At 44.4% G+C, this 17,119-nt stretch overlaps 1 protein-coding gene across 4 annotated transcripts in view; it reads right to left on the bottom strand.

Moving 5' to 3' along the window:
- Nucleotides 1-10,951, bottom strand: part of Kif3a (kinesin family member 3A) — a 32,876-nt gene extending 21,925 nt beyond the window's left edge. For all 4 annotated transcript variants that reach the window (XM_051168467.1, XM_051168469.1, XM_051168465.1 and 1 more), the window contains exons 1-3: nucleotides 10,809-10,951; nucleotides 6,895-7,168; nucleotides 24-168 (exon numbers count right to left, since the gene is read on the bottom strand). In XM_051168467.1, coding sequence (XP_051024424.1) covers nucleotides 24-168; nucleotides 6,895-7,168; nucleotides 10,809-10,814 — 425 coding nt within the window. In that variant the 5' untranslated portion in view covers nucleotides 10,815-10,951. The remainder of the gene's footprint in view (nucleotides 1-23; nucleotides 169-6,894; nucleotides 7,169-10,808) is intronic.
- Nucleotides 10,952-17,119: the final 6,168 nt, after the last annotated feature.

Below are 17,119 nucleotides of genomic sequence, written 5' to 3'. Positions count from 1 at the left end.
AGGAAATGGAAGCACTCTCTCACCTTGTGTCACCCTCTGCTTTTGCGATGTGACCAAATATGTGAGCAAATGAGTTGGGGATGACCCCTCTGAGCCCAGGCACTGCTCGAACACCTTCCATGGTGAAAGTCTTGCCTGTCCCGGTCTGTCCATATGCAAAAATGGTCCCTGAGAATGGTACACAGAGTCTGTTATTTCCAGAGTCTGATGATCTAGGACAATGACTCTTAACACTGACACTGTTAGGTAACTCCATTCTACAGCTGAGCACAGTGGCACACATCTATAATCCTCACACTAGAAAGGAAGAGGTGGGAGGATCACTGCACTCTGAGGGCAGCCTTGGCTACATGGCAAATTCCGGGGCAGTCTGGGCTACAAAGTTGAGACTCTGTCTCAAAAAAACTAAACAAAAACATATTCTAGTATACGTTTGACCTTTAGTATCACATGTGCAATAGGTGTTATGCCACATAAGCAAAGTACTGTTAAAGCACCAGGATCAACAAAACACACCTAATAACTAATCTTTTAAAAGTATGCTAAACTGGGCATGGTGGCGCAAGGCTGTAATCCCAGCACTCAGGAGGCAGAGGCAGGTGGAAATCTATGAGTTCGAGGCCAGCCTAGTCTACAAAAGTGAGTCCAGGACAGTTAAGACTACACAGAGAAACCCTGTCTCGAAAAACAACCACAACAAAAGTACCCTGAACTGGGCTGGAGAGATGGCTCAGCGGTTAAGAGTACTGACTGCTCTTCCAGAGGTCCTGAGTTCAGTTCCCAGCAACCACATGGTGGCTCACAACCATCTATAATGTGATCTGATGCCCTCTTCTGGCCTGCAGGGGTACAAGCAAGCAGAGCACTGTATACACCATACATACATACATACATACATACATACATACATACATACGTACGTACGTACGTAAATAAAAGTATCCTAAACCCTAAATGCAAAATTCTTACACTGGCTGGGGTTCGTGGTGCACACCTTTAATCCTAACACTCAAGAGGAAGAAGCAGATGGGTCTCTGGGATTTTGAGGCCAGTCTAGTCTACACAGTGAGTTCTAGGCTGGCCAGGTCTACACAGTGAAACCATGTCTCAAAATATACTCAGAGATTTCTCAATAATTGATAGACCAAATAGGCAGAAGAGCTAAACAATACTAGTAAACCAACTGACTAGAAGATGTTAAAAGAACATCCCTGCCTCAATAGCAGAAGACATTTCATTTTCAAATATATACAGAGCATTTAATAATAAATTACATTCCAAGAACGAAAACAAGTCTCAATAAACCTAGTAAGATTCAAACCACATGAAGTATGTTCACTAGCTAAAATAAAATTGGGCTATAATCAAAAGAAACATCTCTGGAAAAACCTTAAAATGTCTCAACTAACATATAAATAAAATATCAAAGAAGCAATCAAGGGGCTGGGATGGATGGTTCAATTGGTAAAGTGCTTGCCACACAGGCACAAAGACCCGAGTCCAATCACAACATAAAAAGCCAAAGGTGGTGACATATGCTTGGATTCAAGCCCTGGGGAGTTGTCTGCGGGAGGATCCCCGGACTCACTGGCTAGCCTTCAGTCTCAAGGGAGAGCCCTCCTGAGGAACAACATTCAAGGTTGATCTCTGGCCTTCACACGTGTGCATAATACACATACATGCACACTAGCACACACATGAAGGTACAAACACATATACACACCTAGAGTAGAACAGAAAGCATTCTGAAATGGGTGTAAGTGAAAACATGGTTTATATGTCAAAGTCTTTTAGATGACACTAAATAGTAAGTGGGAAATGGGTATATCACCAAACTTCTATATTAGAAGGAGGCAAAGTTTCCAAACAGTAAATTCAGTTCCCACATTTAGAAAACAGAGGCTGGATATAGTGGTACATGCCTATAATCCCAACACTTGGGAGGTAGAGGGAGAGGAATCTCTGAATTCCAGGCCAGGCTGGTCTACCCAGCAAGTTCTAGGGCAGCCTGGGCAATGTAGAGAGAAAATAAAACAGCGAAAGAGCAAATTAAAATCCAAAGTCAGAGAAAAGAAGTAATTTAAGGTCAGAACAAAGCAGTAGGATAGAAAACACCAAACAACGCAGGGAAAGTGAAGAACACCTAACGTATAATCCTCTTGTCAACCTGGTTAGGAAAAAGAAGATGCAAACCACCATGTAGGGAAGAGAAAGGTTAGCCCACAGCATCCTAACACCTGGAGTCATGAGAGCAGAGAAACAACTTGTTGATTAAAATAACAACTGCCCCCCTCCCCACCTTTAATCTCAGCAGCAGCAGGGACAGGTGGATCTCTGAGTTTGAGACCAGCCTGGTCTACAGAGTTCCAGGACAGCCAGGACCACACAGAGAGAAACTCCATCTCAGAAAACAAAACAACAGTAAAAACTAACTCAAGAGAATAAGAGAACCTGAGTGGTCATGGATGCACGGGTACAGCTGCATCTGAAGAGCTTGCCAGCCTCCCTAGAGAGAGGGCAACACTCAGCTGCAGCACTGTTGAGTGCTCTCCAGTATCTAAAAGAACACCACTAACTCTACACAGATTCTTCTACAAGTTTAAAAAGGGAAGAGCCTGTAACTTAGTATATAAAACTAGAGCTAGAGGCTAGAGGGATAGCCCAGTGGTTAAGAGTACATATTTGCCGGGCATGGTGGCGCATGCCTTTAGTCCCAGCACTCGGGAGGCAGAGGCAGGCGCATCGCTGTGAGTTCGAAGCCAGCCTGGTCTACAAAGTGAGTCCAAGGCAGGCAAGGGTACACAGAGAGACCCTGTCTCAACAAACAAAAACAAAAAAACAAAAAGGAAAGAGAAAGAGAGAGAGAGAGAGAGAGAGAGAAAACATATTTGCAAAGGACCCAAGTCCCATTCCCAACATTCATACTGTGCAGCTTACAACCATAACAATAACTCCAGCTCCAGGGGCTCCAATACCTGCTGGGCTCCATCAGCACATATCCCCACACACATGCATAGCTTAAAAGGTAAGTCTTATGCCAGGCAGTGGTGGCACATGGCTTTAATCCCAGCACTCAGGAAGCAGAGGCAAGCGGATCTCTGTGAGTTCTAGGACATTCTGGTCTACACAGCAAGTTCCAGGACAGGCAAGCCTACACAGAGAAACCCTGTCTCAAAAAACCAAAAAATAAAACTAGCAGTATTCTGATTCACAAACTAGAAAGAGACATTTCCAGAAAACTGTGCACAAAATTTAAACAAAAACTTGGTAAATCAAATGTAGCTATATTTGAAAAGAACAACTATCTATGACTAAGTGAGAAAGCTGGTTTCATTTTTTAAAAAAACCTAGTAACAAAAAGAAAAAACCACATTTGAAAAAAAAAAAAAAGCAATATGTATCACTGCAAGAAAGAAAGGACAGACAAAGCGAAACAAACACCTGTCAGCAAACTGAACTAGAAAAGCACTTCCTCAGTCTGACAAAAAACATTTGTGGAAAATCTACAGCTACCACTAGGCTCACCAGTCAAGAAATAAGCACATTTACCCCAAGACCAGAAGCAAGATAACAAGGCCCACTGTCTCCAATTACGCTCCACGCTCACTGGAGCTTCGGGCCAGGGAACCAGGCAACAGAAGTACATTAAAGGCAAAAGACTGGAAAGGAAAGTAAAAACTGTCTTTATAGACAGATAATATAATTATGTATGTAGAAAATCCTAGAGAACTTTTTTTTAAGCATAAAGGTATGAATTTGCTTTTTATCCTCTGCCCCAAAGCAAACACTACAATCAACAAGAATTACTAAGTTTAGCAAGGTTGCAGAATACAGGTATTCAACTGCAAGTCATGAGACAGCACTTTGTGCCATTAGGATGATGCTACCAAAATGACAATAACAGATGCTGACAAGGACATGGAGAAACTGGAATGCTCACTTTGCTGGTAGGAATGTAAAATGGTGACGTCACTGTGAAATACCATTTGACAGTTCTTCAAAAAGTCAAAAAAAGTTAACCCATGACTCAGCAACTCCACTCCTAGGTGTGTATATTCAGAAAAGCTAAAAGCTTGTACAAGAATATGCAAAACATTATTCCTAGCAGCTAGCTAGAAAGTAGAACCAGCTCAAATATTCAACCTATGAATGTACAAACAAAATGCATCTATTCAAGGAAATTACTTAGTCGTGAAATGAGTGAACACTGATACATTCTACAATAAGAATGAACACAGAGAGCTGGGCATGGTGGCGCACGCCTGTAATCCCAGCCCTTGGGAGGCAGGGGCAGGCAGATCTTTATGAGTTCAAGGCCAGCCTGGTCTACAAAGACCAGGACAGCCAAGACTACACAGAGAAACCGTGTCTCAAAAAACAAAAGAAAAAACAAAGTGGTGGGGGTAAGTGGAAAAAAACAGTGCTAACTGAAAGAACTTTTATCTAAAAGACTGTATGATATGTGAGCCTCTTTCTAAGAAATGTCAGAAAGGAAAACTCCAACAGAGCAGTGGTGCTAAGAGGACTGAAGTGGCTGAAACTGAGATCCAGATTCCCTCTTGGGTTGCTGGAAACAGTCTTGCAAAGGTGGTGGTGATGGTTTGTACACTGTCACTTCGATCCACTGAAAACATGAATCCTAAACTGTAAAATGATGAGTGGATTCATGTCACTTCAATTTTATCTTAATAAGAAAAACTACTTAAAAATCAAATGCATTTCTGCATATTACAATACTTAATTCCAATTCCAATATAAAATTATGCAAACAATTCTATTCACAATAGAATGCTGAGATGTGGGCAAGAGAGATGGCTGAGTAGGTAAGACACTTGCCACCTGACACCTGAGTTTAATGCCTGGAATCTCTACAGCGGAAGGCAAGAAAGACTTTCCCAGGTTATATTCTGATTGTTATACAAATGCCATTGCATGAATCTTCTCATATACATAAAGTTAGTGCAATTTTGTAAGTTCGTAAGAATAATGTGGAAACTACTAAAAGTTAAAGTTTAATTAAACAAGACATAAACAACCATGTTAATGAAACAGAAGACTCAATAGTGTCAATAGACCAATTCAGTATCCTAAAAGGCATTTTATGGGAAATGCTAAGATGGTCATAAAATCTATATGAAAATACAAAGGGCAAAAACAACCATGGAAACAAAGAGACAAAATAAATAAATAAATAAGTAGGAGAGTGGCTGCTATTTCATAGTTGCTACCTAACTTCAAAGCTGCAGCTATCAAGGCAGACTGGACGTGGATAGAACACGCAGTCGAAAAGTAAGTACACACAAGTGCGTCAATTTCTTTTTCTTTTGTTTTTTCCTTCCTTCTTTCTTTCTGAGACAGGGTTTTTCTGGGTAGACTTGGCGATCCTGGAACTTGCTTTGTAGGCCAGGCTGGCCTCCAGCTCAAGAGATCTGCCTGCCTCTGCCACCAAGTGCTGGGATCAAAGGCATAGGCCACTACCATTAAACAATGCTGGAGCAACTGGATATCTATATACACATATCTATATCTGAATATGTGCTTGCCATTTGACAATCTAATTTCTAGGTAGCTATCCAAGACAAACTTTACATCTTTACAAAGACATACAGCAGTATTATTTATCTTAGCAAAAAGTCTAGACTTCCTTCTAGGTAAATAACAGTTTGTTATATACTTAACAACGGAATGCAGTTCAGAGAGGTGGAAGCTGAAGAATCGGAAAGGAATTCAAGGCTAGCCTCAACCAACAAGTTAAAGGTCAACTTGGGCTACACGAGACCCTGTCTCAATAAAGAAACATAATTTAAAAGATAAAATAAAATTACAAAATAAGGGCCAGGCATGGTGGTGCACGCCTTTAATCCCAGCACTTGGGAGGCAGAGGCAGATGGATCGCTATGAGTTCAAGGCCAGCCTGGTCTATAGAGGACAGCCAGAGACACAGAAGAAACCATCTTGAAAAAATAAAAACAAACAAAAAACCTTACCCAAACCATAAAATAGGCAGGGGCTGGAAGAGGTGGCCTGGTGGCTAAAGCCCTTGCAGCTCTTCCAGAGGACCTAGGTAAGGTTCCTAGAACCACACGGTGACTCACAAATCCCATGGCCTCTGAGGGCACCAGGAATGCACATGGTGCACAGACAGACAGGCAGACACTCACTTGCACACATAAAATAAGAATAAATCAATCTCTTTTTTCTTTCTTGAAAAGTCATAAACTACTATAATATGCAAAGACAGGTAAACTTCAAAAACATTAGACAAAGAGAAAGAAAATGGCTTTTTATAATGATAACATTTTATAGGCTAGAGAGATGGCTCAGCAGCTAAGAGCACTGGCTGCTTTTCCAGAGGACCCAGGTTGGATTCCTAGCACCCACACAGTGGCTCACAACCATCTGTAACTCCAGTCCCAGGATTGCCTGCACTCTGCTGACGTCCATGAGCACTGAATGCATGTGGAGCAAACACACACCTACATGAAGGCAAAATACTCATACACGTAAAATAAAGATAAATCTTTTTTTTTTTTTTTCCTGAGACAGGGTTTCTCTCTGTAGCCTTGGATGTCCTGGACACAAAAATAAATCTTTAAAAACAAAACAGTAACATTTTATTATGTCATTTAAATGAAATTTCAAAAAGACAAAACTATTGTGACGTGATGGCAGGTCAATGGATGCAGGACGCAAAGAGTGGAAAGGAACACTTGAGGATGGCATTAGGTTCCACAGCAGGACTTGGGTGGTCTTACCACTGTATACATTTACCATACTTCATCAGACAGCGGCTGCACCGCGTAAACTACCTATTTCCCTCGCCATTACTCATACAATGATAAAGGGGTTTTTTTGTTTTTTGTTTTTTTTAAAGAAAGCTGCATAATGACTCACCATTGTAGCCTTCCAGAACAGAATCAATAATAGGTCTTGCAGTTAAGTTATATACATCAAGTTGTTTACTTTCTGGTCCAAAAACAGTATCAAAAGTAAATGTCTTTGGAGGTTCGTTGGAAGAATCAGTCTTATGGACGGTGATGGTGCCCCTCATCTCATCCACGCTGACGGCCTGTCTGTAGCACATTGATTTCTCTCTTTCATTGAGAGGCCGGCACCTAACAACAACCTTCACATTATCGCAGCTTTCTGGCTTCTCAGACTTATTGATCTGGTGGAGACAATGTTTACAAAGAATAAAAAGAACATTTATTTTGCCATAAACTTATAAATGGAAAAGACTTCTTTTCCACCTCAGCACCCTGAATGTGCTAGGACTTTACAAGTCTTTGTTAAATGCAATTAAAGATCTCTATATATTCAGGAAGGGTTTATTAGGATGCAAAGAGAAAATGTTTCTTTTGCAGCACAAAAGATTTACATCTGTAGTAAATGCTTTGAATGCAGAAAATGAACTACTATATATGACATTTGCTCAACAATCCCCAACATCCTCTGAATTTCCTGCCTGAAAAAAAAACAAAAACAAAAAAACCACACGTGAACACAGTTGACAAGCTTTATCAAGAATGTAAGAGGTCAAGTGAGACGTTGTCGTGCACACCGGCAGAGGCCAGTCTATATAATATAACAAGAGCCTGTCTCAGAACAAACCAGCAATCTATGAGGTCCTTTGCCCTCCCATGACATGTAGTTTCATCTTCTAGAATGCGTTTGTAAAATTTTTGTCATGTGATATCTCCATACATGACTTACCTTATCTACATAAGACAACAGTAAGTTAAGGACAGAGAAGGCCAATGACATACAGAGAAAAATGTCTTGTGAACATTTGTATAAAGCTTTGATTTTCATATTTTTACATGGCTAAGAAACTAGGTTCAAACAATCCTATTACTATCAATATGCTTCTCCCCAGCGGGGCCTTCATCACCCGAGGCTAAGTCACATCACCTGGGCCCTGCTTTAGTCTCCTAACTATGCTCCTGACTTAGTCTATCCTCTTACATGACAGTATAAACACAAATCTAATCACATTATCCTCCAATGTAAAAATTTCCCACAGATGACAAGCCAAAAATTAAAAAAAAAAAAAAAAAAAAAAATGTTACGATGGTATAGAAAGGCCTCTGGGCTTCAAACACTCCGGCTCCTCTCAGCAGAGTTTTGTTTTCTAATACCAACTTCTTCACTGCTGGCTTTCCTGGAGTCTTTCTGCCTAGAATATTCCTCATGCCCTCCTTCACTTGGATAGCATCTATTTATTCTTCAGTTTTCAGCTAGCAGCCACTTCCTATGGGAACACTTCTCTGACTAGGCCAAATGATTTTTTTAAAAAAATAGACTCCGAGAGAGCATTCTGTTTTTAAAGGATACAACTTTACTCTTGTTTGCTCCTGGATTGATGTCTGTCATTCTATCTTCACCTGAATTCCAAATAAGTTGCCCAAGGGCTGAATTCAGCCCATAAGTTTTTATTTGGTTCAAATTATTTTTGTATTTTTCTGATACTGGGTCTCACGAAGCACAGGGCAGCCTGGAACTTATTACAAAGCCGAATATAACCTAGATATCTCACCCCCCTCCCTCCTTCCCTCCCTCCCTCCTCCTTCCCTCTCCCTCTCCCCAGCTGGCTTTTCAAGACAGGGTTTCTCATAGACATCTGCTTGCCTCTGCCTCCTCAGTGCTGGGATTAAAGGTGCCACCACTGCCTAGCTAGCCTGGAACTTTTTTTCCCCTCATTTATTTAATCACTTTACAGCCTGACCCCAGCGGCGCCCCCCCCCCCCACCCTGCTCCTCTCCTCCCTGTCCCACCCTCATGCACCCTCCTTCCATTCCCCCTTCCTCTTCTCAGAGATGGGGAGGCCCCAAGGGGTACCAAGCCACCCTGGCACTACAGACTAGACTAACCTGAGCCCATGGGGGCTCACAGAGACTGAACCACCAACCAAAGAGCAGGCATGGGCTGGGCCTGGACCCCTACGCAGATGCGGCAGATGTGCAGCCTAGAATTTTTTTTTTTTTTTTCTGAGACAGGGTTTCTCTGTGTAGCCTTGACTGTCCTAGACTCACTTTGTAGATCAGGCTGGCCTCGAACTCACAGCGATCCGCCTGCCTCTGCCTCCCGAGTGCTGGAATTAAAGGCATGCGCCACCACGCCCGGCACTCAGCCTGGAATTCTTGATCCTCCCACTCCCCCAACCTTTCAAAGTGCTGGACAGCCGGCTCATAGCATTTTTAAGTATTTTAATCAGCTGCTAAAATTGAGAAATTTTACAAATATAGCAACTTAAGTCTTTAGAAAACAAAGGTAGATGTGATATCTGTAAGCCAGCATTCCTTTATGGTGTCATTTTTTCAATTTACCAGAGCCTATTTCTATCATATGCCACTTACTCGCTTTATTTACTAAGGTTGTCTTTTTTCTGTTAACATGCATGGTTTTCACCTCTGCCTCTAAAGACAAGCTTCTCTTGCTCCAAAGTCAAAAACTTAGCAAGTGAGGCTGGAGGGACGGCTCAACCGTCAAGAGCACTTGCTACTCTTGCAGAGGACCTGAGCTGGGTTTCCAGCACCCACATTGACAGGCAGCTCACAACTGCTTATAACTCCAGCTCCAAGAAATCTCATGCCCTCTTCTTCCTTCCCCTGTCACGTGGTACACAAACATACATGCAAACACTCATAGGGATAAAATAAAAATTAAATTAGCCGGGCGTGGTGGTGCACCCCTTTAATCCCAGCACTCGGGGGAGGCAGAGGCAGGTGGTTCACTGTGAGTTCGAGATCAGCCTGGTCTACAAAGTGAGTCCAGGACAGCCAAGGCTACACAGAGAAACGCTGTCTCGGAAAAAAAAAATTAAATTAAAGGCCAGGCATGGTGGAGCAAGCCTGTAATCCCAGCACTCAGGGAGGCAGAGACAGGCAGATCTCTGTGAGTTCGAGGCCAGCCTGGTCTACAAAATGAGTCCAGGACAGCCAGGGTGCCAGGGCTAGATACAGAGAAACCCTGTCTCAACAAACAAACAAAATTTAAAAAAAAAAAAAAAAAACCTAACAAGCTTTATTCAACCAACCTTTCCACCTCTTCACAGTTAGCATATATATGTCTAGTGCCCAATATCTATTGAGTAAATAACCTGAAAGCAATAAATAGAAACAAACACTGAGTATTGTGTGCTAAATGTCAAGCAAGCCCTGTCTGTCCTTCGAGTGTCCTGTGCATTGTTTTATTTCGCCTTGATAAAAACCCCAAGAAGAAAAGTTTAATTGTGTGGGAACTAAGGATCCAGACCATTTAAACAATCGTCAGAGGCCTCATAACCAATAAGTAACCTTCCGTGGCTCAAGTCTTCTCCAATGGGACTTACAGCCACCCCCTTGTTATGGCACGGTAACAATCCGTGAAATCCTAAGAGGTAACCAAATCGCCACCGCGTACTCACACAAAGACACCTACGGATTGCATTCTGCACCATAAGCTAAAGTGCCCGAGAGGAATGACAGCTTACATCCCGGGGAGTGGGAGGCCAGCGCGCGGACTCTGGGGTCGCGGGCACCCGCACGACCCTCGCGGCCGCGCGCAGCCACCAAGCCCCCGCTGCCCGCGCGGCGCTTTTCTGTCAGGCAGCGCGGGCCCTGCGGGGTGCAACGCGCTGAGGGGCGACAGGGCGGGTCCGGGGAGGTTCCTGAAGCGCGCTGGACCCCAGCCCCGCCGCCCGGCCACCCTTTCCCTTCCCAGGCCTCGCGGCCCCGCCCGCCCGCCGCGCGCTTCTATGGCAACGGCCGCGCCCCCGAGCAGGGCCGCCACGATGAGCCGCTCCCCAGAGATCGAGTGGCCGCCCTCACCGGCATGGTGGCTGAGTCCCGTACTCCGCCAACGTCCCGGCTCGGGTTGCAGCCCAACAACGCCGGGGTTGCGGGTGAGGCTGGCCGCAGGAGACCGAAACACCTTAGTGCTCCACAGACTGCGGCTCGCTCAGCGACAGAGAGCAATGCGCAGGCGCACTCTGAGCTCGCCCCGCCCAATCTCGGCTTCCTGCAGTACGCGTGCGCAGGGGCTTTTCGCGTCCATCTCCACGGACGCCAGACTGAGGCAACGCCTGCGCGGCGCTGCCATACCTCAACGCTGCGAAGCTGGTTCACGTTGAGGCCCTGGGGACACCTGACCGGCTCAGATTGCTAGGAGCTTCTGGCGCTGGCAATATCCCAACTATTAAAAATAACAGTGGACAGTAGCTCACCAGATTCCGATGAATCCTTGTTTTCATGAGGAATATAAGAGCTTGGGTTCTGTTTATCTCTGCTATCTGCCTGCACCAGCAGTTTGAGACTTTGAATAAAAAGTTGTGATACATAAACTTTGTTTGTGCACATGGACACGTATGCATCTGTACACTCGTCAACCATTAAACTGAGTATAGAGCGCTCCGGTAGATAGGTGAGGGCTTTTGTTTTGGGGTGGTGCTTGTAGATTGAACCTCAAGCCTCAGACATGCTAGGCAATGATCATGCTCCTTTTTAAAACTGAGCTTTTGAAAACAGAAGTTTATTTATAAATGTGTGTGTGAGAGAGAGAGAGAGAGCATGATTGCTCCTAGGTATAATGGAAGAGAAGGTTTAGATAAAAGGGAGAGCATAGCTAGAGGCAAAGACAGAAGCATCTGGGAGAGTCCAGAGTAAACATGACCCTGAGCCAGCCCTTGTGAGGAGAGTCGGGAGGAGAGCAAGGAGACCAACAGGCCAGGAGAGCAATGGCTAAAAGAAAAAGAAAAAGAAAAAGAAAAAAAGAAAAGAAAAAGCCAGCTGGTGGTGGCACGCGCCTTTAGTCCCAGCAGAGGTGGGTGGATCTTTGTGAGTTTGAGGTCAGCCTGGTCCGCAAAGCGAGTCCAGGACAGTCAAGGCTACATAGAGAAACCTTTTCTCGAAAACCAAACCAAACAACCAAAAAACCAAAAACCAAAAAACAAAAAACAAAAACCCAAACAACAACAACAAAAACCAACCAAAAAAACAGCATAGCCAAAATGGCTAGATTATATAGGGAAGAGCCCCAGAAAGGCAGCCCAGCATCTGAGCTAGAGAGTCCAAAGGGTGAAGTGTGCCAGCCAAACTCTGCACTGGTTAGGACTGAGGGATGCTGGGAGAAACTATCAGCCAGGTCCACTTTGATATGTTAAATAGGCACCTCACTTGGCCATTTGTCCCTGGTTTGAGACCTAACAGTATCCAGGCAAGAAACTGGCTCGAAGCAGAAGCCCCATCTAGACAGCCATTTGCTCCACAGAAACTGGCTTGGTTTTTTTCCATTATGGGAGAGTTGGTTTTGGTTTTGGCTTGATACAGGGGCTCACTGTGTAGACCAGGCTGCCCTTGAACTCACAGAGATCTTTTGACTCCCCAGTGCTGGCATTAAAGGCATCTCCATTAAACCTGGAAGTTATGGGAGAGTTTAAGTTGCAAATAATTATAAAGCCTGTTTTGTGTTAACATTCAAAATGTTCTTGGGGCTGAAGAGATGGTTCAGCAGTTAAGAGTACATACCGCTCCTGCAGAGGGCTGGAATTAGGGTCCCAGCACTCAGATCAGGCATTGACTACGCCCTCTTCTGGCCTCTGTGGGCACTGTACTCACAGGCATATGCTGACTCACAGGCACATGCCTACACTTATTTTAAAAATATTAAAAAAGGACATATTTTTTAAGAGTTCCTCTTCAATACATTGCAGAGTTGGCCATGAATATTGGTAAAATGCTCTGTATTATTTCTCAAAGATGCTGAGTCGGAGAAGGTAAAATGTCCATTTCTTCTGATACTGTAGACCACCATTGCCCAACTGTTGCTAAGATGTGAAAAATCCCCTATCATTTCATTAACATTTTCTATTTATTCGTGTGTGTGTGTGCTCCAGTACTCACATGCCATGACTCATATGGGTGGAGGTCAGAGGACAACTTTCAGGAGTTGCTCCTTTCTTCCACTATGTGGAGCTCTCCTATGGAACTAAGGTAGTCAGGCTTAGTGGCCAGCGCCTTTACCCACTGAGCAATCTTGCAGGCCCCTAAAACTATTAAAAGATGTCTTTATTCTAAACGAACCCAGCTTCCTAGCTATGCCTACTTTTCCTTGTATAATCCTGCACTCAAACACATGTTCGATTACATCATAGTATACTACGTGGAGCTATAAGGCAAGATAGAGAAGCCTTTACCCACTGAGCCGTCTCGCTCACCCTACATACAAACCTTATTAAGATGCAATTAATACCCCACACCACACAATTCATCAATTTAAACTGCACATTTCACTGGGTTTTGCTAACATGGGTGGAACTGAATGACAGTATAACCACAATTGGCTCATAATATTCCCTTTACCCCCAAAAGATGTGTGAGCCGAAAAAGGTTTGTCATTCTGTAGCAGGGCCTCAGACTTAGTATGCCCGCAGACCTTAGCACAACTGACTCCATGATGGAAGCACCATTCAGGCTGTAAAACTCAGCACATAGACAGCACCATCTGCCAAAATGAAAACAAAACCCTAACCCACTGAAGCCCAGAGCTCAGGGAAAGTCTCTGAATGTACTAACTTTGCTTTTGCCTTCTGTAGTCCTGCGTCTGGCTAGCTGTTCTTGTTAACTGAAGTAAGTCAACCCAGGACATGGTTTTTTGTGCTTAAAAGCTCACCCTAAGAAAGGCCCAGGGCTACCCTGAGATCCCTAACACCCAGTGCAGACTTTCGATTGGCTTAAGCCCATGTGCGAGCAGTTTTCTCTGGTAAACACCCCACAAGATTTCATTCCCTGTTTCCTTCATGACCCATATTCTCCCAGCACCCTGAGTCCTAGGTAGTCATTTTCTGTTTCTATGTCTTTGCCTATTCTGGACACTTCATGCAAATGGAATTACATCATAGGTGACTTTTGTATTTATCTGATGCTGGGAATCAAATTCAGGATGTTGAGCATTGTAGCTCTACCTACTGAGCTACATCCACAGCTGGGATTTTCACCCTTTAGGATAAGTGAAAACCCAAATCTTGAGGTCAGTACCCAGTAGCAGTGTAGACAGTAGGTCAGGAGCCATCCCAAGACTGAGGAGTGCTTTCTTGATGCTGGTCCAGTTGGTCTCATGCCCCCACATCACTACTATGAGGTAAGATGCAGGATATATGGTCAGGCACACCAGACAGCCCACAAAGGCTGGGGGATTCTGCCTGTGTTCAGGGAAGAGGTGTAAAGCATGGGTATAAGAGAGGAAGAGAGGGCCTTCTCACTCACTATGCGTGCAGGCTTTCGCCTTTTTTGTTTGTTTGGTTTGGTTTGTTGTTGCTGTTGTTTTGCTTGTTTGGTTGGTTTGGTTTTTCGAGACAGGTTTCTCTGTGTTAGCCTTGACTGTCCTGGACTCGCTTTGTAGACCAGGCTGGCCTTGAACTCACTTTGTAGACCACGTTGGCCTTGAACTCACAGAGACGCACCTGCCTCTGCCTCCCAAGTACTGGGATTACAGGCCTGCGCTACCAAGGCCCAGCTTCAGACTTCTACTTTTTCACATACTAGGTACCTACCACCCAGTATCACAGCGAGGGCTAAAATGCTGCTGCCCAGCAGCGGGGCAAGTCAGCCCATCAAGCCCACCCCTTCCTCATAGGTGCTCCAACAGTAGGGTCACACAACACGGGGATGTGAGATGCCTGCCTGTCTCTAGGCTCCACCATGTTGGTGCCTAGGAAGAAAGGTGTGAGCCCTCTGGGTCTTGACTGGCTTTGCTCTCCTGGAGGACCCCTGGTGGCCTCTTAATGAACAGCACGGATTCATCAAGCTTAGGCTGGGCTCCAGCCACCAGTGGCCTATGTATGCTGTGGCTCCTTCCATGGTGCCTGAGGCTCGCCCTCCTGATGTGTGTCCTGTAAGGAGACTCACACCCGGGGTTTGGCAACTATCCATCACCTCCTCTGTGGTCCCCAGACCCTGCACTGCCAGGTGTGGCTTCCCTCACCTAGCTAACAGGTGCTTCTGCCTTAGCACAGGTCACTACAGGGCGCTTAATTCCATCCAGATTTCAGATCTCATAGCCTCTTTGTTCTTTGGTCGCTTTAATGAGGAGGCCCCTGCCACTGCTGGACCAAGACTCTGCCAAAACTCTGTACCTCCCTCCTTGATTCTTTCCCCAATGAGCTGAGATGGGCTACATCTTGCAGGAAATCCTCCCCAGGCTCCTAAAGCTAAGAATGTCTCCTTTTTCAAGCCAATGTAATATATATATATATATATATATATATATATATATATATATATATATATATATATATATAATATTTTTAATTACGTAGATGTGTGTCTACGTTTGAGTTTGTGCATGTTAAGTGTAGGTGCCTGTGAAGGCCAGAGATGTTTGATTCCCCTCTCAGAGCTAGAGTTATAGACAGCTGTGAGCCGCCCCATGTGGGCTGCAACCAAACTTTGGTCTCCTAGAAGAGCAATCTGCCCTTTTTACCGTTGAACTAGCCCTTCCTTGCAGGCCACATTCAACCTGGCTCTTTTTGCTATCTTTCCACAGCCATATGGTTTGAGGAATGTCAGGGAGGCCTCTGTGAGATGGTGACAGCTGTTAGAACAATGGACTTCAAGTTGATTTCCAGGAACTTGACCTGGTTGTGCCCATGAACTTGGATGTTGGTGACTTGAGACCCTTCTCTGAGAGGGGCAGGAGGTGCAAATGTTGGGGGACGAGCAAAAGCTCCGTATGTGCTGCAAGAAGGCTTGGCTACCAGAATTTTACTGTGGCTTTCTGTCAGGAGATGGTTTCTCAGTAAACTTCCCAGACCTTCACATTGCCTTCCGACCTCTTCCATTTTGAGGATGGGGACCTTACTGCCACTTCTCCAGTGCCTTCTTGGCCAATCCCAGTCTCCAAGGGAGCAGGAAAATATGGCTTGTGTGTCCAGTTCCAAATTTCAATACACATGTTTATTACAATATGATTTGTGGGCTGAAGAGATGGCTCAGTGGTTAAGAGTGTACAGAAGACCTGGGGTTCTTCCTCGGTTCGCACATGGTGACTCATGACCATCTGTAACTCTAGTTGAAGGGGATCTGTTGCCCTCCTCTGGCTTCCTGGGGCACCTGCACTCCTGTACACAAATGCTCACCCTAAACACACACACATATATATGTGTGTAGGTCTTTTAAGAATCTTTTTAAAAAGATACACTTTGTGCCCTCTAAAATTTGTTTTTGTCCAATGAAGCCTCAAGTGACTAACCTTTAAAATTAATACTTTTAGAGGTTAGTAATATTTTGTTTCTCTGAAAATGTAGGACTGCGTCATTAATGCCCTTGAAATTTGGAATTTTACAAAGGTTTCCAAGGATTAAAGCATGATTGTTTTGCTTTTGGTTTTGACTCTCAGAGGCAGAATCTTTCGTAGTTAAGGTAGACTCAAATTCATTAGATGACCAAAATTGACTTTGAACTCTTGACCCTCCTAGGTGCTGGGAAGCAACACCACACTTGACAGACACATAGTTTTCTCAGACCTGAACCATCTTCAATAAAGCCTGAAGGAAGTGAGTGTGGCTATGGACAAGTTAGTAAAGTGTTTGCTGCGCAAGTGAGAACCGAAGCTGGATCCTCAGTACTCCTGTTGTAACAGAAAGCTGGGTATGATGGGACACACTTATCCCAGCCCTGGGGAGATGGAGACAGATAGCTAGCCAACCAGTGTCACTTACTTGGCAAGTTCCAGACCAGGGAGAGATGAGAGACCCTGTCTCAAAAAACAAAACAAAACAACAACAACAACAAAAATGGTGGGTAGAGAGATGGCTCAGAGGTTAAGAGCACTAGCTGCTCTTCCAGAGGTCCTGAGTTCAATTCCCAGCAACCACATGGTGGCTCACAACCATCTATAATGAGATCTACTGCCCTCTTCTGGCGGGCAGGCACACATGCAGGCAGAGCACTGTATACATAATAAATAAATAAATCTTTAAGAAAAAAAAAAAAGGTGGCTGATACATAAAGAATAACATCTTCTTTCTTTCTCCAAGTAGCTATGCTGGGATTGGGAGGAGTGAGCAAACCCCACAGCTCCTGCAAAACTTGGCGTCAACTCTTGCAGTTGAACACACATGACCCAGCCAGCCCCTGCAGCGCCC

This window comes from Acomys russatus, chromosome 25, assembly GCF_903995435.1.
Source record: "Acomys russatus chromosome 25, mAcoRus1.1, whole genome shotgun sequence".
NCBI classification, from domain to species: domain Eukaryota; kingdom Metazoa; phylum Chordata; class Mammalia; order Rodentia; family Muridae; genus Acomys; species Acomys russatus.
This window is presented reverse-complemented; position numbering and strand designations above follow the sequence as displayed.